General features: G+C 36.9%; 4 protein-coding genes across 5 annotated transcripts; 1 reads left to right on the plus strand and 3 right to left on the minus strand.

Moving 5' to 3' along the window:
- Nucleotides 1-1,906: 1,906 nt before the first annotated feature.
- On the minus strand, nucleotides 1,907-4,338 carry LOC120013617 (3-ketoacyl-CoA synthase 4-like). The gene has a single exon (XM_038865494.1). It carries the CDS (start codon nucleotides 3,824-3,826, stop codon nucleotides 2,291-2,293), a length of 1,536 nt encoding a protein of 511 aa, XP_038721422.1. The 5' UTR covers nucleotides 3,827-4,338; the 3' UTR covers nucleotides 1,907-2,290.
- Nucleotides 4,339-9,323: 4,985 nt separating this feature from the next.
- Nucleotides 9,324-11,797, plus strand: LOC120007451. 2 transcript variants are annotated; one of them, XM_038857685.1, is made up of 3 exons: nucleotides 9,324-9,463; nucleotides 11,233-11,433; nucleotides 11,530-11,797. In XM_038857685.1, exons 2-3 carry the CDS (start codon nucleotides 11,245-11,247, stop codon nucleotides 11,620-11,622), a joined length of 282 nt encoding a protein of 93 aa, XP_038713613.1. In that variant the 5' UTR covers nucleotides 9,324-9,463; nucleotides 11,233-11,244; the 3' UTR covers nucleotides 11,623-11,797. The 2 variants fall into 2 exon arrangements, with proteins under 2 accessions (XP_038713613.1, XP_038713623.1); XM_038857695.1 differs by having other exon boundaries at nucleotides 9,370-9,463; nucleotides 11,237-11,433.
- Nucleotides 11,798-13,993: 2,196 nt separating this feature from the next.
- Nucleotides 13,994-14,868, minus strand: LOC119982410 (protein RADIALIS-like 3). Its single transcript, XM_038825767.1, has 2 exons — nucleotides 14,496-14,868; nucleotides 13,994-14,257 (listed from the first exon to the last, which is right to left on the minus strand). The coding sequence occupies exons 1-2, from the start codon at nucleotides 14,774-14,776 to the stop codon at nucleotides 14,233-14,235; spliced, it is 306 nt and encodes a 101-aa protein (XP_038681695.1). The 5' UTR covers nucleotides 14,777-14,868; the 3' UTR covers nucleotides 13,994-14,232.
- An 8,518-nt stretch (nucleotides 14,869-23,386) lies between these two features.
- LOC120005536 (glycine-rich RNA-binding protein-like) lies at nucleotides 23,387-24,428 on the minus strand. The gene is made up of 2 exons (XM_038855226.1): nucleotides 24,243-24,428; nucleotides 23,387-23,977 (listed from the first exon to the last, which is right to left on the minus strand). Exons 1-2 carry the CDS (start codon nucleotides 24,351-24,353, stop codon nucleotides 23,591-23,593), a joined length of 498 nt encoding a protein of 165 aa, XP_038711154.1. The 5' UTR covers nucleotides 24,354-24,428; the 3' UTR covers nucleotides 23,387-23,590.

Below are 24,428 nucleotides of genomic sequence, written 5' to 3' on the forward strand. Positions count from 1 at the left end.
AATCACATTTTTGCCTGAAAAACACAATGAAAGTTAAGTGATTTCAAAAATATCATTCCTAAATTAATTGTACAAGAATCTCTCTTCCCTCCATTTCATGCCTTTTTACCTGAGTTTTGTAAATATGAACTAATTAAGCAATATCAATTCTCAATTAACTCAAAACGAGAGGAAAACTAATGTAACGGGTGCACAAAGATATGTATATTCTCGGCACATCAAACTTCATTAACAAGCCCAACACAAGAATTGGGCCTAAGCATAGCACAATGCTTCTTCTATCCAAACAAGACCTTCTCAACCATTAGTCTGGGAATCTGATCATCAGCCAAATTCAAATTATTCAATACAACCCCTGAAGGGGAATCCCAACTCCAGGCTGGACTTTCATTTGGGAAGGCTCAAAGTCTCATGATATGCGTGATCTTCAAATATATCAAATAGTATGCTTTGAATACATTTATGAATGGGACCATATCGAATTGGCATAATTCAACCGAGTGACATATAAGCAAATGTCAAGTCTCTCTCACACAATCAACAACGTATTTTCTAGGCCTAAGAATCAATGACGACGACCAAAGAAAAGACAGTCACGCGGGCCTTTGACTCAAAACGGACAATATTGGTTCGTAGTGTTTTAGCTGGATTTTTAACTCGTCCATTTGGACGTGACCTCTATCTGTCCACTCATTAGGTATGACATTATCCAACCCACAAGTGTGAGAGAGTGTTAAGACTTTATCTTACATCGGATTGACATAACCCAACCAAGTGGCATGTAAGTAAAAGTTCAGCCTCATTCACACAATCAACTCGTTTTCTAAGAACCAATGGCGATGGCACAAGCAAAAACAAATATCGTACGAGCATTTGGCCCAAAGTGGACAATACTAATTTGTACCCTTCATGTGAATCCAGAAATTAATAAATAAGGGAAAGACCAGGTCATAGGTAGCTTGAGACACATGCATTGATTTGTTCATGTCAAGGACAAGGAAGCTCACCAAAAACTGCTTAGGACAGAAGAATGAATGAACATACACAGAAAACAGAAGCCGGCCAGTAAAAATAAATACAACTCATTAACTATCAAGCTTGACAACAAAGCTAAGCTATTCGGTAAAAATGTGAAACAACAGCAACTTCTTTTTACATAATTCATAACTTATGCTTTTAAAGGGCTAAATATCATTTTCATCAACTAACTATAACAGCCAAATACAGCAAATAGTTGACAAGACGAGGAAATATCATGGATGACAACAACAAAAATCGCGGGAGATATGACAAGTCTTTCGAAAATTGTTCGATTTTGTAAATGAAGTCCCCAAGAAGCGTTGCTAGGGCAAGAGGAAATTCAGCGAAACTACCTAAATGAAAATCTTTACAGGGAAACATACAGAGGAGATGGAGGACATAAGTCATTGATATACCTTTTCAAGCAGCCAACATGCCTTGGCAAAAGCATGTATCTCTCGGTCCTATATCAGAGAAAATGTAATTCTGTGAGCACTTGACTTACACGAGCGGCCTTATCAGGTGCCGTCCATATAAAGTAAAGGTGACAAGAATAGAAAATCCAGAGACGATACCAAACCTGCCAGCGTGAACGGGGGGCTGATGTTGCTCGTATTTTCAGGATACCCTGAGACCTGAGTTAATCATCTAATCACAATAACCCACCAGGTGAACAATACACATACTGTAAGCTCGCAAACAAATTTAAGAAGGAAAATCTTGGTGTCTTTAATATTCTCTAAGAAGGCATTAGTTAAACAACAGATCAATTGATTTAGCAAAATTAACATCCATGGAAAATCATATAATAATCCTCATGAGGCGGCATCGGGAAACTGTATTTCAAGAATTTCCTTATGATATTTTGATTAGTAACACAAATTCGTCATATTAAGCAACTTCTTTGAAATTCATTGACGTACAAATAAGAGATGATCAATTCATACATCAGAATCTGCTGAAAACTCAATAAAATGAGTTTACACGCAAATTTTAAGTCTCGGGAAGAAGAGAAGACAGACACATATTGATGATACAAACACCAACTCATTCTGCATAACAACTACAAATGCAGGAACAGTGATGGGGTGACCCTTTTTTCATGATTCCTAAGACACAGAAGACTTTATGTCTTTATGACTTTCAACACTAAATAATCAATAGCAGGAAAGATAACATGGAAACAACGAGTGAGCACGAACATTTTATAATCAATCTATCACGGTAACCTTCACTAAATTTAAGAGATTCTAACCATTATGTTGTTGAACTACTGAACGGTCTGCACTGGATACCTATGGATGCAATCTTCCCATGGGCTATTAACAGAGGAATTCACATTCCTAAGAGCTTCCCAAACAGCACTGTTACATTTAAATCCACTCCCAAAAGCAATCTGCCAGACACGGTTTCCCTTCCGCATCCTCCCCTTCGCTTCTGTGTACGCCAATTCGTACCAAATGGAGCTTGATGAGGTGTTACCAAACCGATGAAGAGTCATCCTAGAGGCCTCCACATGAATCGGGAGAAGCTGCAAATTCTTCTCAAGCTCATCAATTACAGCCCTTCCACCAGCATGAATGCAAAAGTGATCGAAAGCAAGCTTAAAATCAGGAATATAAGGCTTCACTTTCGCATTAAGCAACTTCTTAGAAACCAAGGTGGCAAAAAACAGGAGTTGCTCACTTATAGGCAAAACCAGAGGACCCAAAGTGGTGATATTAGTCTTCAGTGCATTACCGGCTATGGCCATAAGATCTTTCGACAACTTAACTCCCGTCTTTCCCTGATCGTCCTGTTCCTGATAAACACAATTAAATGCCTTATCATCAGCTCCTTTATGGGTTCTCACCACATGAACAAGCTTATACTTGGACCGGTGACTGTCTACAGGTTTGTTCGACAGCAAAACTGCAGCACCCCCAACTCTAAACAAGCAATTGGGTATCAACATAGACTTCTTGTTCCCAAAATACCAGTTCTGAGTGATATTCTCAGTACTAACAACAACTGCATAAGTGTTCCTATGAACTTGTAGCAAATCTTTAGCAAGATCAACAGCTATGACACCAGCACTGCAACCCATGCCACCAAGATTGAAACTTCGAATATTGCCTCTCAACTTATACTTGTTAATAATCATAGCAGAAAGCGAAGGAGTAGGATTAAACAAGCTACAATTAACAACAAGGATACCAATGTCTTTAGATTTCAAGTCTGTGTTCTTAAAGAGCATATCCAATGCACCAAACATCACGTCCTCGGCTTCCTTTCTCGCAGCCGCCATCGACGGCCTCGGAGGGATGTGATGCATCGCTTCAGGGACATACGTCTCCTCCCCCAAACCGGAACGCTCGAGAATCTTGCGCTGGAAATCCAAGGAGGACTCGTCGAAATCTCCAGTGAGCTTGGAGTGCTCCATGAATTGATTATATTTGACCTGAAGATGATCTGGGGCACGGTAACAGGCATAGTCAACGAGGTAAACGGGCCTGGGTCGGGTCATGATGTAGATGGTGGATCCGAAAACGAGAATAGCAGAGCAGGTAATGACGGTGACGAGGTTGTACTGGAGGTGCAGCCAGAGCTGGTGAATGTCATCTGGGTTCATTCGTGACGCTTCGACAATAATGGCCGCCATCAAAGGGACCAAGCAGAGCTTCCATAGATGGGTAATCAAGTAGTGATACCCAAGCTTCACGTACTTGAGATTCACGCTCTGTAGAAAATCGGGTAATCGCCGGCTTTGCTGGATCTGAACCGCACCGGGTCCGCCATTGGAAGAGTTCGATTCATTCGCACTCATGGTCAATTGCCACCAAGAATCGGAATTCCGGGTTTGATTACCTAACCCAAATAGATCAAATTAGGAAATGGGGTCTTTCCGTATTTCGATTGCTCACTGCCGGCGCTACGTAATCACTATTTATAAATACAAAAATGGAGTTCAAAGCTTCAAAGAGAAATGGATCTGGATTCTGCAGAAGGCCGAGTCAGGTGGGTTTAGAAGGGGTTGATGCACCTAGGACAACGACCCAGTATTGTATATCGTCGAACACGTAGAAGTGGATTGTTAAATGGGTAGCTGATGAGTATACGCCGCCATGAGAGAGACTGTTCAATGTTGAAACGACTCTGTTTTCCTTCTGCTATCTCTCCCTGGCTTGAGAGAGAGAGAGTGAGAGGAAGATCAGATTTATAATAAATCTACGAAATCCTATTCAATTGAGAAAGAACTCGTTTTCATTTATTTACAAAAAAAAAATAATTTTGAGTTTTAAATCTGGGAGAGGAGGAGGCAGTGGATGTGGAATACTGGAATGGCGGAAGCTTCAAGGCAAATTCTGACACGGTTTCTTGTTTATGAAATATTTACATACTAGATCTTAATTTTGATTGGATTTCAGATACATAATTGATCAAACTCGGATTAATTTAAATTCGGATAAATAAATCGAATAATAAACTAATTCGAATTATGATCCGAACAAATAAACTGATGTGTTTTGACCCAATCCAATTTTAAACCGAACAATTTTTTTTGTTTGAACTCAGATTTCGAACATATAATTTATGTCCAGCCTTAATTTAATCTGAATCGAACAAATTCGGTTATCCGGACAGAGTTTTATCACCCCGACACACAACTTAGTGTTATCTAGTAAAGTACAGATGGATCATTGAAAAATAAAGGTGTTTATAATTGGATCACTTAAAAAACGTGTCAAATTAAGTTAAAGTTCAGGAATTAAATCACTCCGGTCCGATTCCGATCCCGATCAATTTTTCCGACGCGATATGCTGACCTGTCAAATGAAAGTGGAGGGGTTTTTTCGGGATTTTAGACTTTTTATCTTCTTCTTCTTTTTGTTACATAGATGCAGTTACGCACAGCTCATCAGTAGTTATCTGTTGTTTTCAGTGACTAAAAATGGGAAGGAACTGGATAAGGAGAGAATTAGTACAAGCTTTAAACGTGTGGCATAATTCTTTTGACATAACAGGAATTGAATCGAAAAGGCTTACATCACCAGAGATTTTTTGTTAAATTGACTTGTTATTCTTGCGTGCTCCTGAATAGAAGAAAATATATTGTCATCAACTATCACTCTTATGGCGTCAATGTGAAGAGAAAGCTCATGGACATGGCCCCGTTTCGTAAAGCATCTTACGCTAGCTTATAACGAATAAAAGCAGCATTACGCTAGCTTATATAAGGGTGTGGGTGCCGGGGCTTTCTTGTAGAAAAGCTACATCGGAATATCGGATCACGTTGTAAAATTATTATGAGAGCTCAGAAATTTTTAAAATTTTATATTTGATGGTTCGAAATTGTCATGCATTTTTTAATGTTGAATTTGATTTTTGTTTCGAACAAAAAAAAATATATCGTTAGATTTGTAGAAAGGATCAAAATATAAATATAAATTAATTTTCAAAAAATTGACCTTTGAATTTTGTGTGTGCTTATGAATTTTGTTTGAATTTCCTCATAAATTTATTCGGTTAAAAATAATTAATGATGCATAATTATGCTCAAGATGATTCAAGTAGTTATGCTCAAGATGAATTCATTGAAAATTGATGTGGAGAAGATGATTTGTGGAATAATGGCTCACGCGATATATAAAAATATTGGGGATCCCAGTAAAAAGCATCATAGTTATCTCAGTAGTGGATCTTATCCCTTGATTGATATAAGTGTAAGGGCCCACAAAACCTTGTGATTGAACCAGAGAGTGACGCATCCACCACTGAGATGATTGGGATGCCTTTTACTGAGATCCCTATCACTTCTGCGCGATATAATTATCAATAAATAAACTTTTGGTAGGAGGCATAAGCAAATAAATTAATAATTTGTATCCCTAATAAATAAATAATATCATTTTGTAATATTTGAAAATGTAGAAAATATATAACTAATATTTATTGGGCTACTAGCATTTTAGCTTTGGTTTTTATTTAACTGGAATTGATTTTATATTTTTTGTAAAAAAAAAAAGATAATAAGTGGGACACATGCAGTAAACAATCTAGGAAATGGCCAAATCCGAAATCGGTTGACATGGAAAAATCGACCCGCCACAACTATATCATTGTGGTTGAGATGTCAAATACATGATTGAGGAATTCAAAGCGAGAAAAAAAAATTCTTTTTTTTTTTTTTTTTATCTTTTTACATTATGTGATTTTAATTGAAATAAATTTTCCACTTTTTGATCTCTACACCCTCCTCAAGAACAAAATTTGAGTATGTTAAGCATGATGAATATTATTTGTATCCATTTTTTATTAAGTACACTCAATTAACCATTTAAAAACACATTAAAGTGTGATGTACTTAGTAAAAAAGGGGTGTAAATAATGTTTATCTTAAGCATTAGCTTCGCAAGGATTTTGTTCCCTTTTTTTTAAATTTTTTTCGAACATTTTCCTTAAATGATAAACAAAAGAATTCGAGGACGTCGCCTACACAATTCATCAAATTATTGTCCTTGTACAAATTATACACCGGTGAATTTGAAAAAATCAATCTATCGATCCATCTCTTTTGCCTCAAATTTAGTATTTGGAAATTCTCGAGTCTTGTTAACTATTTCAAAAATACTAAAGTTGCGTGGTTTTGCGGATAAAAGAGATCCATCGTTGACTTATTTTTTAAAATGTAAAGTCCCTTAATTTTTATAGGATAATACATTGTTAGTGGTTAATGGTGAGTTTAGCCTTATAAATAAGGCATTAGTGCCCACATCCTTCAATGTGGGACTTTAACACTCTCCCACACTTGTGGGTTGGGTTATGTCAGACCCAACAAATGGAGTAGAGGTCATGTCCAATTGAACCAAATTGCTCTGATATCATGTTGTAAATTTACACCCCTATACACACCAACAATATTATCCGCTTTGGATTGTTTAGTTCCTGTGGATACATCTTGTCCGTACGGCTTTGTTTCTCCTTAGGCCCAACTCACTCAAGCCTATGAAAAATGCATAACAATATTGTCCACTTTGGATTGTTTAGTTCCCGTGGATACATCATGCTCGCACGACTTTGTTTTTCTTTAGGCCCAACTCACTCAAGTCTAGGAAAATACTTTATTGGTGATTAAAGGAGGACTTGATCTTATAAATAAGACATTAGTGCTCACATCTTTCGATGTGGGACTTTTAACACGATTATAAACAAAATCCCCTTAAAAAATTCTAACAACCAACGTATGACTAAGGTCCAATTAATTTGGACAGAAAATAGATCCTCACAGTTCAATTACTAATGATTCCATTTGTAATTTTTTTAGTGGGGGTATTTTTTTTTTCAGTCTCTACCAATAATTGCAATCTAGAAGAAGGAGAAAAAGACAAAAAGGGGGTTTGCGACGACAATTTGTGTGGCCCATTTAATGCGATGCAAAAATCAAAACCGGATCTCATGATTGCGTCCAATCTTGGACTAACCAAAGTCAATAATTATTAGTTTAATCATGTAAACGACAATGATAAAATCATTGCTATCCCGTATCCCAATTATCCTTACTGCTAAGTTAAACGTATAGGATCCAAATGAACTTGTTGGTTTTCATGTATCCCACGTGATATACATGAATTTTTCAATATGTGAATTGTTTTACTCCCACTCGGATCATAACTTAGTGATGAATCTCTCTGTGTCAAGCTGAATGAATTCGAAAAGGTTGGATTTTCATTGGAAACAATATCATTGTGGTCATTCAATGCACTCTGACCTAACTTATCATGTTGTCAAATTGATAAAATTCTACCTGTGACGGTTTGAATTCATAACCATGTGCAAACTTTATAGTGTGGTCCTCGGTTATAAAAAAAAATTATCAACCCCTGTGCAAAAAGATAAACTCAAGTGTTTCGTATACCAAATTAAAAAAAATTAATCATCATTAGTTGACTTGGCCATCCATAAATAGTGAAACTTATTGTTATTTGGTTTCACTTTTCACTTTCTTTCTTTCTTTCTTTTATTGGGATTCTTCTATGATATGATATCTTATGCACATAGATGAACTTTAATTCATAAGCACTGTGCAATTATGTCCATGAATAATAATCTATGAGTTCAGGAGCACTATGTAATTATGTCCATGATTAATCATGACTACTGACTCTTTTTTTTTATTTAATATATCATCCAACATATAATCAAATTGATCCCCTTTTAAACCCGAGCCACTAGTTGAACTCTGTTGGAGTAGTAAAGATAATGTCTATCTCTGGTGATTAGGGTTCAAATCCCCCTCCCCATTTAAAAAAAAAAAAAAATTTAACCCCTTTTCAAATAAACTTCTTTTTTTTTTATAATATTTAAGTGGAAAAAGAAACATTATTGTATGTATAGAAACATTGATACTCATAACTTATTCACACTATATATAGTGCGATAATTATGGACCTTTTTATTTTTATTTTTATTTTTTATCATAACGATAGATGTTGATTCTCGAGATTCAACTTTTGGACCACGTCAATAATTGTAAAAAAGGTCCTCCAATGCAACAAAGAATTCGATGCCTTAGTCAAACATAAACAAGAGTTCAAAGTAGATTTTTTTAGGATCACAACAAATCTGGATTGAAAGCCAATGAATTACGGATGGGATATATTGTTGGAAAAAATCATCATGAAAGCCAATGACAAAAGGGTCTCACTTACAACAAAAACACTTTAGCTTACTGGCTTGAGCGCGTCGGAGAGGTTCGTTGAGCACACTATCAGGACCCTATCTGTCTATCATAACTTGTGTTTGTTCCCTGTTCAGGATGGAAGGAAGAGAACACTAACCAGCTACTCACTAGCTAGGAAGGAAGTTTGATTTCAACTCGGTCTGAGTTAGCTGATTTGTCTGATAAATCACCCCTATTTATGACACCATCAAATGCATTTCTCAATGGGTCTCTCCAAGAAACTGTCTACATGAAAGATGAAATGGGCCGTAATTGAGCATTACCTTTCATGATAATAAACAAAATTGGGTGGTGGGTGAATAAATATTAATATATTAAACTATAGAGCTGCCATAGTGGTAGACAAGTTGGGTTTTGCAAGTGAGTCGTTGGTTGAACGGTAATCATGTTGCATATAATGGATCACCCACCTGGCCACCCATTAGGGTGTGGGTTCGAATCTCACCCCTTTCCAAACCCCTATTTAAAAAAAAAAAAAACACGTTGGGTTTTCTTAGACTGCTCGGGCTGGTAAATCTAAGCCCACAAGAAGAAATGGATAGCCCAACCCATCATCTATAGTGATTGGGCCGAACCAAAATCTACGTAACAGTTATGCAGCTCCGATTCTCGCGTACAAATTCAGAGGCTAGAGAGTAGAAGGTCGGTGGAAGACTATCCACAGTGATTTGGCTACTGGTCTGAAAGTTTATCGTCAAACTCGGGCCGGACAATACTGTGCAGGTTATTTCTCTTGATCTTACTCCGTTACGAGTTTAATTATTCGACCTCGAATCTGTATAGCCAATGACGAGCTGCTAATTTGGCCTAAATCGATGTGAGGTTTACGATGTTCGTGCTTGTGCTTATGGTTATCGGTTCAATTAAATTTTATTCGAATCTGTATAGCCAATAATGAGCTGCTAATTTGACCTAAATCCATGTGAGGTTTACGATGTTCGTGCTTGTGCGTATGGTTATCGGTTCAATTAAATTTTATTTTTTGACGTTTGAAGGTTAGAAATTGTACGTTATGCTATAGGTTTTTTTTTATGGCAAATTTGGGGATATGCAGGTGACGCAAGGGATGAGTTTTTGTTTTAAATTTTTTTTTAATTTCTGGTTTAGGGTTTAACAATTGGATGTAACACTGAGTTTCTTGAGTTGACGTGACCATTTTGAATGAACCAGTGATGAAATGTTGCTAAATAGTGATTTGTGTTTGCATATTTGGTGGGAGAGAGCAGACGGAATTAGTGAGTGATAATAGAACGTGAATATTTTTATATGATATGGTTAAGATTAACAACAAAGCCATGGAGTGCAGAGTTTCGTTCTCTGAGTGGGCGAGAACAATCGCAACCATGTGGATTCGAGCCCTTTCTATTCCAAACTGATGGCTTAGAAGTTTAAAATTGAATTCAGTATTCCTAATTTCCCTTGTGCTTGAATCACTAGCACAGAGTCAATGCTATAGTTTTGCCTTTGCATGTATATCTTTTCCGACAATAACAACTCAAGTTTAAAGTCTAAGACCATGGATATTTAATCTTGGTTCTCTCTTTCTCTTGTTTTCTTCTTTTATTTTGAGGAAGGGGATTCAGGAACAAGTAGTATTTGTTAATTATAAACTGTATTTACAGCTTCTCAAGCTCTCTTCGTGTTCTAACTATAAGAATAGACTAATGGTGGAATTAGCATAATCTTTTAGCCCTTAACTTTAGAAAATTGCTTTAGATTGTTTTGTAATACAGCTTCCGGAATCCCTTTTTTTTGGTGGATTTTAGTCATGAGCTAAATGGATGTGCTTTGGGTCTTCAATACATTCTTGATTTGTTCTTCTTAACAAATCTTGCCTAGGTAGGTGTTTGTGCAGGACTGCATAGAGATGTCCTATTGACATAGCATCACACAATACATCTTGAACAGGAAACCTATGTTTCTCTGACATAGAAGCAAACAGGAAAAAAGAGAAACTAAAGTATGCTAAATGAAATTTTGTTCTCCATCTGAAACCCAATCATTGTCTTACTTACATGTTTAACATATGACTCTTTAGAGTATTTTCCTTATGAAATTGATGATAATTATATCTGGTAATGCATTAATATATACTGGATTTTCAATATAAAAGCCAACCGCAGAAAGCAAGGTGTGTTGCACTCAAATCCCTCCCCCAAATTAAAGAAGAGGGTAAGAAAAGGAATGGAAAAACACAATTGGGGAAGAGATGGAGAATTTGAGATCATTGTTAGTTTGTTTCTTGGCATGAGTACATGTCCTTGAGGAGACTGTTTTCTTCAATTTTTTGCCCTAGATTATTTGTTATAGGGAAGCAAAATTCGTTGTTCTTAAGAGCTTGACCTGCTATTTTTTTCAATAGAAGTATAGTAATAAATTTGCTCCACATTCATGATTTTAATTGAGTGGACAATTATCAAAAAGATCTGTTGGGTTAATGTCCTTTTGTGGTTTTATTGGCTTTATCTAATGGAAGGGTTCATTATCTTTAGGAAGTACTGAGCATGGAAACACAAAAAACTGAGACAGAGAAACATGCAGCAGCTTCTGGCCCAAACCCTGCCATGACTTCATGTCGGAAGAAGAAGAAAGATGATGCCACTTTTTTGGAGGATGTGAAAGATCACATTGATGAGTTCATCAATGCATCTATGGATGAACACAAAAGTTGCTTTAAGAAGACCATCCAGAAGGTTCATTTTCAAATATAACTGTCATTACTTCCTCCCATGTAACTATGTTGTCATTCCCTGTCTGCTGCTGATGGCCAACTTTTGTGTTTCTTCCAGATGTTTGGAATGTCTAAAATTGTGGCAGAAAGAAATGCCGAGGCTAAAGAAGTTGAGAGTTCTCTGCCACTTCAAACAACTGTTGCAGACTGAAGTATCTTCCTCCTCTCCTATTAGTTACATTTTATTCTAGAAGCATGCTGTTCCTCTTGGATTTGATTAGAATTTTGTATCTTATAAAAATGCTATGGCTACCATTTGGAAGTCTAAATTTTGTTTCTACATTGAATTTTAATTAATGAAAGTTATGTTCATTTGAGCTTGTGCATTTTTGGGACTGCTCTGTGTCTAGTAGTTAAAAATGAGACTCCATTGGGTTGAATTAATGATGAATTTGATGGTGGATTGATGACTTTAATTTGAAGTGTATGGTGCTTGTTAAGATTTTTGGCTTGGTTTTAACTGTCTGCTTAGTAATTAAATTATTGTCTTTTTCATTTGCTCGACTTTTTGTGATGAATTATGTTTTCACATGGTATTGGAGCCTCAACTAGGTTCAAGTTCTAAATTCAAAAATGAATACCCTATACCATTTAAATTTATATTTCACAAGTTTGGCCTCACTGATATACAAGGAGTCTGGCCTCAGCGTGAGGGGAGTGTCCGAGTAATAAATAGTGTTCGTCTTTGCAGCAATTTATGTTGAAGTTGCAATGATTTTCTTCCCTTAAACGGAAAATGGTCTTTTGAAGTTGTGAGCAAAATTTCATTGTTATGGTCTGATAAGATAAGCATGCTGAAGATCATTGTTATGGATAAAATTTATTGGACTTGAAAGTCCAATAAGATCTTCGTCAGATAAGTCCTTGTAATCCCAATTGTGCAAACTCTATGCAATAAGTTGCTTAGCTTTTCTGCAACTTTCTATTCATTCTTGTTAGTCATCTAGTCGGCATGAAAGTGACATGATTAAAATTTCATGCAGGAGTTAGTCGCCACCACAATGGTTTAACAGTTGGGTTTTCTTAAACTGACAAGTACTCCTACTCTAGGGTTTTACTCAGGATCTTTGTGGATTCATAAACTTCTTGTCAATTTTGAATAACATACTTTAAAAAAGTAGGTCCATTTAGCTCTTACCTTCTTGAGATCACCCTTATGGTTAACCATATTAGCTGGCCTCGGGTGCCAAGAGTCCTATAATTTGCTTTATTGTAATGGGATCTGTGCAATGGGATCAAGCACAGACATAGGCCAAATGGCCAATCCTGTGCATGGTGGGGGACACATGTATCTCGTACATTGTAAGGGGGTTGTTGAACGAACCAACCTAACAAACATGTTTATGGATTTTGATTTGCTAATTATAGTGGATTCAGGCTGAATATAGGGGAATATTTAAAAGCAACCCCACTTGATTATTACTTAAACCAGTAAAGATCTTGAGTTAACAAGACAAATGAGGTCTTATTATAGGTTGATCTAACTTCTATAGGGAGCAAGTGGTGCACAGCTCGAGCACTCTCTTGGCTCACTGTCAAGAAATATGGGTGTGATGAATTATGATTTTATCTGTTGACTTTTTTTGGTCCCAGTTTACTTGGTGTTTGCACATGCTACTGTAGTTTTATTCTTTGTTCAATACGCGTAAATTTGTCCTCATTAGCAACTGTTTATTATCTACAACGAAGTGAATCCAGTTAATAAGTAGAAGTTATGTGGAAATATGTTGAATTTATAGGTTCCCTTGAAATTTGTTTTGGAAGAACAATAGTCTTCCTAAAGGAAAATGGTGTGACACTACAGAACACATAGTGGGTGTCCACATCCTCAACGGGAAAAAAAAAGCTTAAAGGTGGAAGGGATTCTAGGTTTGCAAAAAGATGAGATTTGTCTTTGTCAAAGAGAGAAAAATGAGCAATTTGGTGGGACTGTGGTGACGGACTCGTTCCATGGGTGTAGTAACTATGGTTCAAACCGAACATTATACTGGGGTGGGTAGTGGGTACCCCTATAGTCATGCCTAGAGAGTTATTAACGTTGGTCGTCCATGCCCATCCTTTCGAAAAAAAAAGAGAAGAAAAGAAAAGAACATTGTGTGACACCATCCACTTAACTTTTCATTAAAAGTGATGGCATCCTTAATCAAACGCTTAGAACTATATGCATATTGTGTTCTGTTATAGAGGATAGTGTTGATGCAGGTGTTAAAGTTGCTTCACTATTACAATTACTTGTCATGTGTTTAAACTTCAAAAATCATGGAAACAGTGTTTTTCTCTATCTTTTCCTGTGTCAATTAGAAATAGAAACTAGACAACAAAAGCAGGATTATATGTAACTTTGACCAGCAGTTAGTTCTCCTGTTGCCACATGTCAATTTTTCTTGCCAGAAACATAGTTCCCTTGCTGTATCTTTGCCTCTTTTTGCTTTCATTTTTTTTTTCTTTCCCGCCTCTTATACTTGCTTCTTTGTTTTGCATAAATTCAAAGTATTGGTCATAAGTCCAAAGAATGAAAAGCAGTAGATTGATGGAAAACAAAAGGAACTTGATTTCATCCTTGAAACTTAAATAGTAAGAACAGCATTAGAGGATGTCTCTTCATCCATAAATGCATCACACACACATAGATAAACACTTCAGGTTGAATCATAGATTTGTGATTCTTGAATTTACCAGTATATATACTGCTATATCTACTCCTACTTGTTATAAAAGGAGCAGACCAATTAGTTCTTTATTGCTGCATTTACTTTAATACTTAGTAGAGCTTCAAATTCTTCATCCTGCATGTCAGAGAAAGAAAATGATATTAGACTCCTCTAATTATATGAACTTTATCTGTGTTATGATTAGATAATGATAGGCTTTTGCGATTTTGGTGTCGGCTACATGAATCCGAAGGAAATTTTAGTTAGGAATCCACTACGTGAATTCTAATTCTTTGTGCAAAGCACTAAGGAGTATAAAGATATCACCGGATTCGTTAGTTTTAAGATATGAACATTAGCTTTTACTTACTACCTCTTCAGCTCGTCGCTCATGCTTCCATTGCTATTCCCTCCAGTAGTCCTGTAATTGGGGAATGGCACTTGACCTGCCTCAATATCCCCAACATCCTTCTCGAGGCGCTCATAGTGGCTCTTCACTTCTTCTGCTGTTTTTCCACCAACTGCCCTGGCTACATTGTGCCAACGTTCCGGGGTGTCCTTGTCATACACAGCCAAAGCCCTCTCAAAAGCCTTGTTTTCTTTGGCCGTCCACGACCCATCGGAGCCATGCGATGACATTGAACGGGATGCCATTGATTTCTAAGAAAACAAATGTAAATGTGGAGAAGAAAATTCTTATTTGAGAGGCTAAGGAGGAGGATATGATGAAGAGTCAAATAGAGAAGACTGAGGTCAATTAGATAATATGTAAAAAGGAGGTGGCAAAGCCTGCTCTTTATAAGAGGGGCTAGGAGGGGGTGAGGTGGGGTACTGCCAGTTGGCAAAGAAAGTCTCTAAAGAAAACAAAATTTGTAGAATTTTAATGATTTGTTTCCTTAGGAACCACAAATGAAGCAGGACAAACAGGAAGAACAACATCAATTTAGGAGGAGAGAATCAGTATCTCCAATAAATTAGGGTCTATGAACATACAAAAGCTTAATTCACAAGACTTGATGGAGTTTTTTTTTTTTTTTTTTAAACTCTTAGGACATATTAGAAACCTTAATTAATCCATCATAAATTATTTATTTTTTTGAAAACTCTGAAGTGGATTCTCTTTGACTGTCAATCTGTCAAGTGCTACCATCTCCACTAATTTCCTAGCATCCATGCTTCTTTCTACTTTCCTCTCATCTTCTTATCAAATATCAGAGAATAAGATAAAATTTACTGAGTTAGAAAAACTGGGAAAAAGATATGCTTGGCAATGAAGAAAACAACAAAGACAGAAGAAAAGTTAACAAAAAAAAGCTTCTGATATTATGCAGATTACCTCTTCTATTCTATTATCCTCCCAGAAACAAGGGATCTTAAGGTGGGGTCAAGCTTCAAACCAAAACAAAACTTTCACAGTTTCACGTGTGCACAACAATCCTCCACATATGTTGTTACTTCACAAAAATCTGATGTGTTTGATTGTGTAATCTTCTCATCATCATAGGTTATCTTTGTAACTGTACTCTGTCCTGAACAACATTCCAAGAGACTCTAGCTGGCCTCCTGTTCCATACAATTATTTTAGTTTGTTTTCCTCAACATTTGCCACCCACTCTTGTGGCAGTAGGGACAACACCCTGAATTGGGTTTTGCCAGTTAGCCTGTGTTAAGCCAGTAAACCTCCTAAATGTATCTCTCTAAGGGGCCCGGGGAGTTCAAGTGGCAATCCGAGCCTTGATGAGCAATAGTGTAGGTCAAGAGTTCGGAACCCCAGCAAGGATCCGGCATGACTTGGTAACCACCTTGTGCATGTAGGACGGAGAATTTTGATTCAAACATCCGTGATTGAGTGAAATTCATGTCAATAATAAGTATGTCATTAAAATGTACTTGAAAACCTAAGAAACAAGTTTTTTTTTAAAAATTTCTTTTGGTACTTGGGTTGGAGAATTTCAAGCATAACAACAAAAACATGTCAGTACGTCAAAACATCATATCAGAACAAGAAACCTACACATAGAAGGTCAACAAAGGTAAACAACTCTCGTGCACAATGCTCCCGTAGTGGGCGGGGTCAGAGACAAGCAGGATGTACGCACCACTGCAAGGCCACATGTTCTCCTGTAAACGTAAACATAGAAATCTGTGAAATTTTGGAACTACTTCCAGCTGCACAATCAAAGCCTATCTTTTGTACTGATATTCTATTTGGCTCTTTACTGTTATTTAGTAAGAGTAAACTATTTGTTTGCATGGTACTACTCAGGTTTAAATTATCGAATATGTCATACACTTCCAAAACACAAACCAGATAATAATAAAAAAAAATACAGTACTGTAGACAATATGTTTGCTTTGTCTTCAGCTGTTACTTCAAGATGATTTTTGCTGAAGTCACAAAGATTGGCTCGTATAGTTTTATCATCTTCTTCTTTAATTTTTAACCCAATATAGATGGGAATCATTTTGTCCCCCCCTTTTTCTCTATGTGATTAGTCTGTATTGTGAAAAGAACTGATAAGAAGGTTTGGTTTTAGCATGGCTGGCCCATGTATCTGTGGCATTGGTGAAGATACACAAATAATATCTATATATTCTGATATCAAGTTTCTCATAAGCAACCAAAATGCTATAATTTCTTAGAATCTTGTACTGGATGCTTAGAGTCAGTGTTTTCCTATTTACCAGTACTTTGTGTGATGTAATTAATTGCTGCAAAATGGTAGGCTGATTTGCTTAAAAGTAGAGTTTCTGTAAAGTTGCCATGGCATTCTCTCTTTTATTTGTTTGAACATATGCAGATTGCAGACAAACTCTTTTATCTTGAAGAATTAATGCATATTGTTTCCACTATGTTATTATGCTTTGGTATATGTGGTACTTGTTTGATTTCTCTAGCCAACTTGACTGATATTTAATTATTGATACTCCTTAGTGCTTTGCAAGTTCATCACTGTCTGCTTATTATGAATGCTATGTTTAACTAATGTCTGCCTTAGGACCTTTAGGTTCTGCTTTAATGTTATTATCACATGAACCATATAATCACCTGTCATAATCTTCTTATTTAGTGAACATCTAGCAGAGAGACTAAATAATAAATATCTAGGGGAATAACAAGTTTGGTATCCGCATCAGAATGGGGAGGCTGGAGTTGATACCGTGCATATAGGCTGCAAATTGGTTGTAAATGCCCCAGCCTCCACTGGGGTCTATTCTCATCAAGAATCCGCAGAATCAACTCCTAAAAGTGGTATTATGGAAGGAACAAAGATATCAGGATTAGCGAGCAGCGTTCGCTGTAGTTACGGATTAGGATTCTTGAAATACAATGGAAAACAGTTGCTTCCATGGATTGTGATTCTTTTACCCTCCCTAGTTAGGAACTAGATGTTTTGAGCAGAAAATTTGGAGAAGTAGTTGTTGCACAGAATATTTGTCAAGTTGCATCAGTCATCTTCAAGGGATTCTGATGAAAAGCTAAAGGAGCTAGCAGTGATGATTAGTTGAAAGCTACTTGATCAGCAAACAGTCTAGGAATCTGTACGATAGAAAAAGATCGATTCAATCTCTCGTTGTTGATGATTTATGGAACCCTTAGGACTTATCATCCACGTATCGTCTCGAATGGGATTCAATATGTGTGGATTCTCCTCTCTATACAAACACTGATTTTCTTCTCCCAGTGGTCCTTCACAACTGCAACTTGCAGATGGTGGATTGCCATCGACTTTCCAGACCATGATGTAACTCTCTAAAGGATCTATTCAAATAGAAACACCCAACGTAATTCGGGTTTCTTTGGTTAGATTGAGTCTTTTGTTTGTCATAACATATGATCATCAAGTCTTGAAGAATTACTTCTATCAGTAAAGATTTCATCTGTTAGGACCATAAAGCTGGGAATCTACAATATAATGGGAAGGGAATAGAGTCCACCACCAAGGACTGGCCGGCTGGTCCTAGGCGGCCACGAAGGCATAAAATCTCTTTGTTTGATAGAATCTTTGAGTATAGTCAAGAAATCAAAAGGAAGAAGAGAAAGAAACAGCAAGAGAGTTAATAGGTGCATTCAACTGTAGGAAGTTGAGAAGGTATCTAGTACAAAATGCAGCACAATGAGAGGAATATGCAGAACTGCAGAGAGATACTGATTGTGTGAATAAGATTTGTACAACCTTCCCTCCTTAAGATGATGAAATGCATATGTGGCTTAGCTTAGACTAGTTAGATACGATACATGATACACTAGCAGGTCCCAAGGATAAGAAGGAGAAAAAGAAATTCACAGAAAGAGGTTTTGAGTGTGTAACCAATCAGGAATCTCAAATCTTTCTGAATGTGCCAATCATCTCCTGCTCAAATTGCAGAAAGATTGCTTTTCCCCAAGTGTGTGTACTGAGATTTACAAATGCTTATACTCTTACAGGGAGTCTGATTTTATAAGATTCACTGGGAGTAGACCAATATAGTGTGGGGGCATGGGTTCTCATATCTTTCTGGTGCAAGGAGTAGGGGTGACAAAAATTCAGTTACAATATCATGTGTTTATGAAATATTTACATGTTTATATCTTAACCTGGATTGGATTTCGGACATACTTAATTGATTAAATCCGGACAATAACCTAATCCGGGTTAGGGTCCAAACAAATAAACTAGACAAGATTTATGTGTTTAGACTCGGATATGGTTTTAAATCGGACAAAAATTTTGTGTTTGGACCCGAATTTCTAACATATAACTTATATCCAAACTTGATTTAATTCGAGTATGACAAATTCGGTTATTCAGACTGGATAAGAGTTTTGTCACCCCTAACAAGGAGCAGAGTGGCCAAAGACAGTTGCACGAAGAAGAGAGCTATAACAGATGGGCCAAACATAACCAGCTCTGACCACCTTATATGATGACTTGGGCCCTTGGTGATTGTAGTGAGCCCACTGAGAAACAGGCTCAACAAGATACTCCGACTTTCCTTGAGGCTACACTGCGTGGATTCAACAATATTAATGTGAGAGCCTACAAAGACTAGAAATCAGCCCGTCTGCAAAGACTTGGATACAGCAGTCCTGATGGGGGACGCACAAGGGCTAGCTGTACACTTGCTGAAGGCGAGCGATGCTAAGGTCGGGAGTTCGAACTAATTTGGAGTATTTCTTTGAGGGTTTTTTGGGTTCTGAGCATGCACTCTTCCGATGAAGGGTTAGGAGCCACAGTTCTCCCGCATGAACTTTGGTTCAATCTTACTTATCGTCAACGTGGTGGAAACTGTTGTGACGGCATGAGATTTATACTCATTCATATGTCCGAATGGCATGTTGGATTGGTGGTTCCCGGTCACCGAAAAAAAAAAAAAAACTGCTCTTGCATTGTATGTAAGAAAAATAATGAGAGGGCAATGATATTGGATCAAGATTTGGCCCACCATGGTGATTGCAGCCATAAAAGATAGTTGTTGCCGATTCAAGATGGGCAATCTCCCTTCCAAGTTTTTTCTTCAATGCCTTTTCCTCTCCCCTTCCACCACGGCACCACCATAAACTAAACGTTTGCGAGTAGGTTCGACACTTGTGTTGACTTATAGGCCCATGTGTATTGGCAGGCCCACATGTCGAAGACTGAGCCGATACTGATTTGATTCCTATTTCGGCTGGATAACATTTGTAGTAGGTATAAGAGACAATAATGGATATGTTAACAAACTTTCTTTAAATCATTTGGCAATCCACACATCGTTAAGAGCATCTTCAACGGGAGATAAAATGGTCTTATTGTTAACTCTCTCTCTCTCTAGAAAACTAAAAACTTTCAGACCTTTTTTTGGTGAAATGACTATTTTCCTGTATTTCTCTAGCTTGTTTTCAGAGGGTATATCCCTGTGGTTTTTTGATGAAGCATTTTATTGATCGATTGACATGTTTTGTTGGAACTCTGCTTGTTTTGAAGGTTTATGTTCAGGACGAAGCGATTTCGCCTTTCTAGTAACGGGTTCTTCAAAGAATGGTACTTTTGGATATGTTTACAGTGGATTTAGCTTCAAATCTGCTTTGATGACTCATCGCAGCCAACAACGGTGGAAATCGATAAACGACCGATGGATATGCAACTTGATTCTTCTATGCCTAATGCTAATGAATCAGTTTTAACAAGCCTACCGCAGTATCCGGTTGGGGATTCACCAATTAGAAAGTTGTATTAAAAACACACATGTAAGATCCACTTCACATCCAACACTCCACATTAAATGAGAGCCTCGAGCATTATTCAACCTAAAATGATGATGTCCTTTCTTGGATGCAAAATCTCATCCCAGAGGAGAGAGAAACTTGAGAATAAAAAACTTTCCGGCAAAGTACAAAAGAAATTGTTGGAGATGTTTGCTCATGATACCAGTGGAATAGAAGAAGAGCCTTAGCTCAATCATGTCTGCTCAGTGGTAAAAAAAACTAGGAGGAATAAGGGGTTTCTTTATTGCAGCAAGATGATTAGTTCGAGAGAAGAGAAGGCAGTAAAAACATCATAATTCGGTCAGCAAGCAGTCGGACGATTCTTCAATAACCCAAATCTAGGATGACCCCTTCGACGCTTCTTTCGCTTGCCCTCTCCATCTGGAATCAAAATCAGCTTGAAATCCAGATCGAAATCCATAAAGAATTCAAAATAAGCAAATGTAAGATGGATTGACAAAAGGGACGAAGGAGCTGCTGCGTACGATTAGATAAATTTGGTTGGTAGGTTAATCACCAAACGAGTAGTGGAGTGAATAGGTAGCGGGGTCTATATCCAAATGAGTTTGAAAAATGATTATCTCAATCATCCCAAACTCCCAGCGAGTTGGTTAAAGATCCCAACAGTTGATATATTGAGTTGGACGCATAAGATTAAAATGAATTCAAATAAATTTGTTACGATTACTCGACTTTGTTACTTGATTATTAGAATTGGAGTTTACTCTTACCACAAAAAAAACTTTTGTTACTTGATTAGAATTGGAGTTTGCTCTTACTACTAAAAAAAGGTCAAATTTGGCATAATTTGATTGCACAGATCGAGAATGGACTTCTGTTCTTAAGTTATACTCCCTCCGTCCCATTTTAATTGTCCTCTATTCCTTTTTGGCATGTCCCAAAATGAATTGCCCATTTCAATTAATTAAAAATAATTTCATACATTTTTCCCATCTTACCCTTATTTATCCTTAAATTGAAAAACTAGAAGAGCTCAATAACCAACTCAATAAATGAGGGTATAAATGTCAAATTGAAATGGAGTAATGTACTTTCTTAAACTGTGTGTAAAATCGAAGGAGACAATTAAAATGGGACGGAGGGAGTACTTCCAGTGGTGCATGTGTTTCAAGCACTCCATTTTATCTTACTATTTGTGCACTGCCCAATTATCAAGAATTTCTTTATAATGGTATAATGTTTCAAGCACTCCATCTCCCTCTCTCTTTTCTATTTTGTCATCTCTCTTGTGGATCCACTTACAAGTGTCAAGTTTTGAATGGTTATGTGAGTCCAAAAAATGCTCTTAAGTAACACTTGAACTATCAAGGGTTTTCAAAATTTACACCATGTATCAAGAGTGATTTTTCTCCCATTACAACCATTTAGCACTTGAAATTATTGTTTCATGTTTGATAATTGCAATTTCAAGTAGGGGTGTGAATCGATCAGTTTTTTTACAATGGAACACCCGAGCTGAAATTTCAGTTTTTTTAGATATAGAAAATCGATAACCAACGGTCATACTTAGCTTGACATGAAAACCGCCCAACGATTTTTGGTTATTATGGTCGGGTTTATGGTTTTTGGGTCAAACATTTGGGCTTGATATGCTAACTTAGTATACTAGCTAAATATGTGAAAAATTAAATATTCATTTGGCCCATGCCCATAAGGCATAAATAGTGCAACCTAATACACATCCAATATCCATAATTCTAAGAAGTAAATAAAGATTGAAAGGCTAAAGTCCAAAACGGATTTAAGGTCTATGGACCACACCTGGGTCATTGATTAAAAAATCAATGGTCCAGATTGTAATTATCATAATATTATATTTAAATATTTAAGTCATTAGTAGTAAGAAATTATTAAGAATAAAATATTATAAATTTATAAGTAAAACTGTACATTTATAAAACATAAAAGGCTAAACCAATTTTTATACCTTTGAAGTTGTACACGTTTCTTGTTTTTATCGTTGAAGTTTCAAAAAGCTAATCATTTGTGTTCCGAAATCGATTTTCCTATCAATATTCGCTGAAACTTGAATAGTTGGCAAACGGAGGGCCCAACTGATAATTTCATGTCATTATGAGAATAATAATAACATTTTTACACGTCATTTTTATTAAAATGTTATAATGACATGGAATTGTTAGATGGCCCTCCGGTTACCAGATATTCAAGTTCTGGCGAATATTGGTTGAAAAATCGATTTCGGAACATAAATGATTAGCTTTTTGAAATTTTAAGGATATTTGGGGCAAAATTTAAATTTCAAAAATAGAAACGAGAAATGTGTACAACTTCGAGGGTATAAAAATTGGTTTAGTCAAACTTAAAATAACTTTAACTCACTTAATTATATTTTATATATATATATATATTTATATGAAAATTCTCAAGTGATTGATCATTTACTTTATTTAAAATGAGAGAGTCATTTAACACCATTCATTATGTGTAAGTGTTGCCACCACAAGTGATTGGGTTCGCACGTGAATGATGTTAAATGGATCTCCCACTTTAAATAAAGTATGAGATCCCGCACTTGAGAACCCCTCTATATTTATAAATATATAATTTCCATTGATTTGTCTTGATAGTAACTATATTATATATATATATATATATATTATATTTATAAATATATAATTTCAATTGATCCAATCAATTTGTCTGATAAATAAAAAACCAATCAAATTCTCAAATTTTTTTAATTTCACATAACCAATCGATTCGATTTTTATGATTTTTATTTACTTGTATTATTTGAACCGCCCAAACGATCAATTGCATCCCAAACGATCAATTCCATCGGACAGTCTGATTTTTTCCACTAATTTCAAGCATCCATTGGAGATGCCCTAATGTTGGGTAAACAGTAAACTAAGTACAAGTCAAAGGAGAGAATGTTTTTGAATCGACTTTAGAGGTGTGGACTTCTGTTCCATGGGATTTGGTACCCCCAAAATCTTCATCCAAATTCCCAACAAAAGTTACCAACAAATTCAAAAACAAAACAATAGGAATTAGAGAAACGACGAACCGTATTCATTTCATTTCACTACTTTTATGATAAACATGAAACCATTGGCCAAAAACAGAGACAACCACCAGAACAGTAACATAAGGAACAAGCAACAATGCTTCACTAGAAGCAGAAACCCAACTAAGACGAAGAAACCACAATCAGAAGCAACCATCACCGACGTAAAGCACAACACAACTAACTTCTAACTCCTCCAGCTACCATCAGAGCCGCCGCCGCCACCACCAGAGTAGCGCGAGCCTCCATCACCACCATAACCTCGGCGTTGTCCTCCTCCATAGCCACCGCCGCTGCCACCTCCATAGCCACCGCCACCACCACCACTACCATAGCCACCGCCACCATAGCCGCCGCCGCCGCCACCGCGGTTGTATCCTCCCTCACGACGGTTATAACCTCCTCCTCCACCGCCACCGCCACTACCACGGGACTGAGCTTCATTCACAGTGATATTGCGGCCATCAAGATCCTGACCGTTCATTCCTTCAATCGCATCTCTCATGGATTTCTCATTGCTGAAGGTCACGAATCCAAAGCCCCTTGATCTTCCAGTCTCACGATCGTTGATGATCTGACCACCAAAACAACAAACATCATCAGATCTGCGAGATCTAGAACCTCAAATCGAGAAAAAAAAATGACAAAAAATCGATCGATCTTCGCCTTCTATTAAAAGGAAGAAGATGAACGTACCGATTAGTGAGAGTTAAGTAAAAAGAATCACATATAGTAACAGAGAGACAGTGTATCATAAGTAACAGAAACAGAACGTCACAGATCCAACTCGACAAAGCCGATTGTTGTCAGATCCGATCTCTGCGACGCAACAAACGGACCTTCGATTCAAGTACATCGCCGAACGTGCTAAAAGCATTTGACAAGGCGTGGTCGTCGGTGGTCCAAGCCAGCCCACCGACGAAGCATCTGTACTCAACAACTTCTGCCATGGAAACAAAATGAACTACTGGATAAGAGCAGAGTAATGAGTTGCGATGGAGGCTGCAGCGTTCGATTTATTGAAC

Source organism: Tripterygium wilfordii, chromosome 2 (genome assembly GCF_013401445.1).
Source record: "Tripterygium wilfordii isolate XIE 37 chromosome 2, ASM1340144v1, whole genome shotgun sequence".
NCBI lineage: Eukaryota > Viridiplantae > Streptophyta > Magnoliopsida > Celastrales > Celastraceae > Tripterygium > Tripterygium wilfordii.

Bases quoted from the DNA above. Each gene is read 5' to 3' on its own strand.
- LOC120005536 (XM_038855226.1), bottom strand. From the start codon at position 24,353: ATGGCAGAAGTTGTTGAGTACAGATGCTTCGTCGGTGGGCTGGCTTGG. The intron at 23,978-24,242 runs GTCCGTTTGTTG...TTTGGTGGTCAG, and splicing joins GCGATGTACTTGAATCGAAG to ATCATCAACGATCGTGAGAC.
- LOC120007451 (XM_038857685.1), top strand. From the start codon at position 11,245: ATGGAAACACAAAAAACTGAGACAGAGAAACATGCAGCAGCTTCTGGC. The intron at 11,434-11,529 runs GTTCATTTTCAA...TGTTTCTTCCAG, and splicing joins TTAAGAAGACCATCCAGAAG to ATGTTTGGAATGTCTAAAAT.
- LOC120013617 (XM_038865494.1), bottom strand. From the start codon at position 3,826: ATGAGTGCGAATGAATCGAACTCTTCCAATGGCGGACCCGGTGCGGTT.
- LOC119982410 (XM_038825767.1), bottom strand. From the start codon at position 14,776: ATGGCATCCCGTTCAATGTCATCGCATGGCTCCGATGGGTCGTGGACG. The intron at 14,258-14,495 runs GTAGTAAGTAAA...TCTGACATGCAG, and splicing joins ATGAGCGACGAGCTGAAGAG to GATGAAGAATTTGAAGCTCT.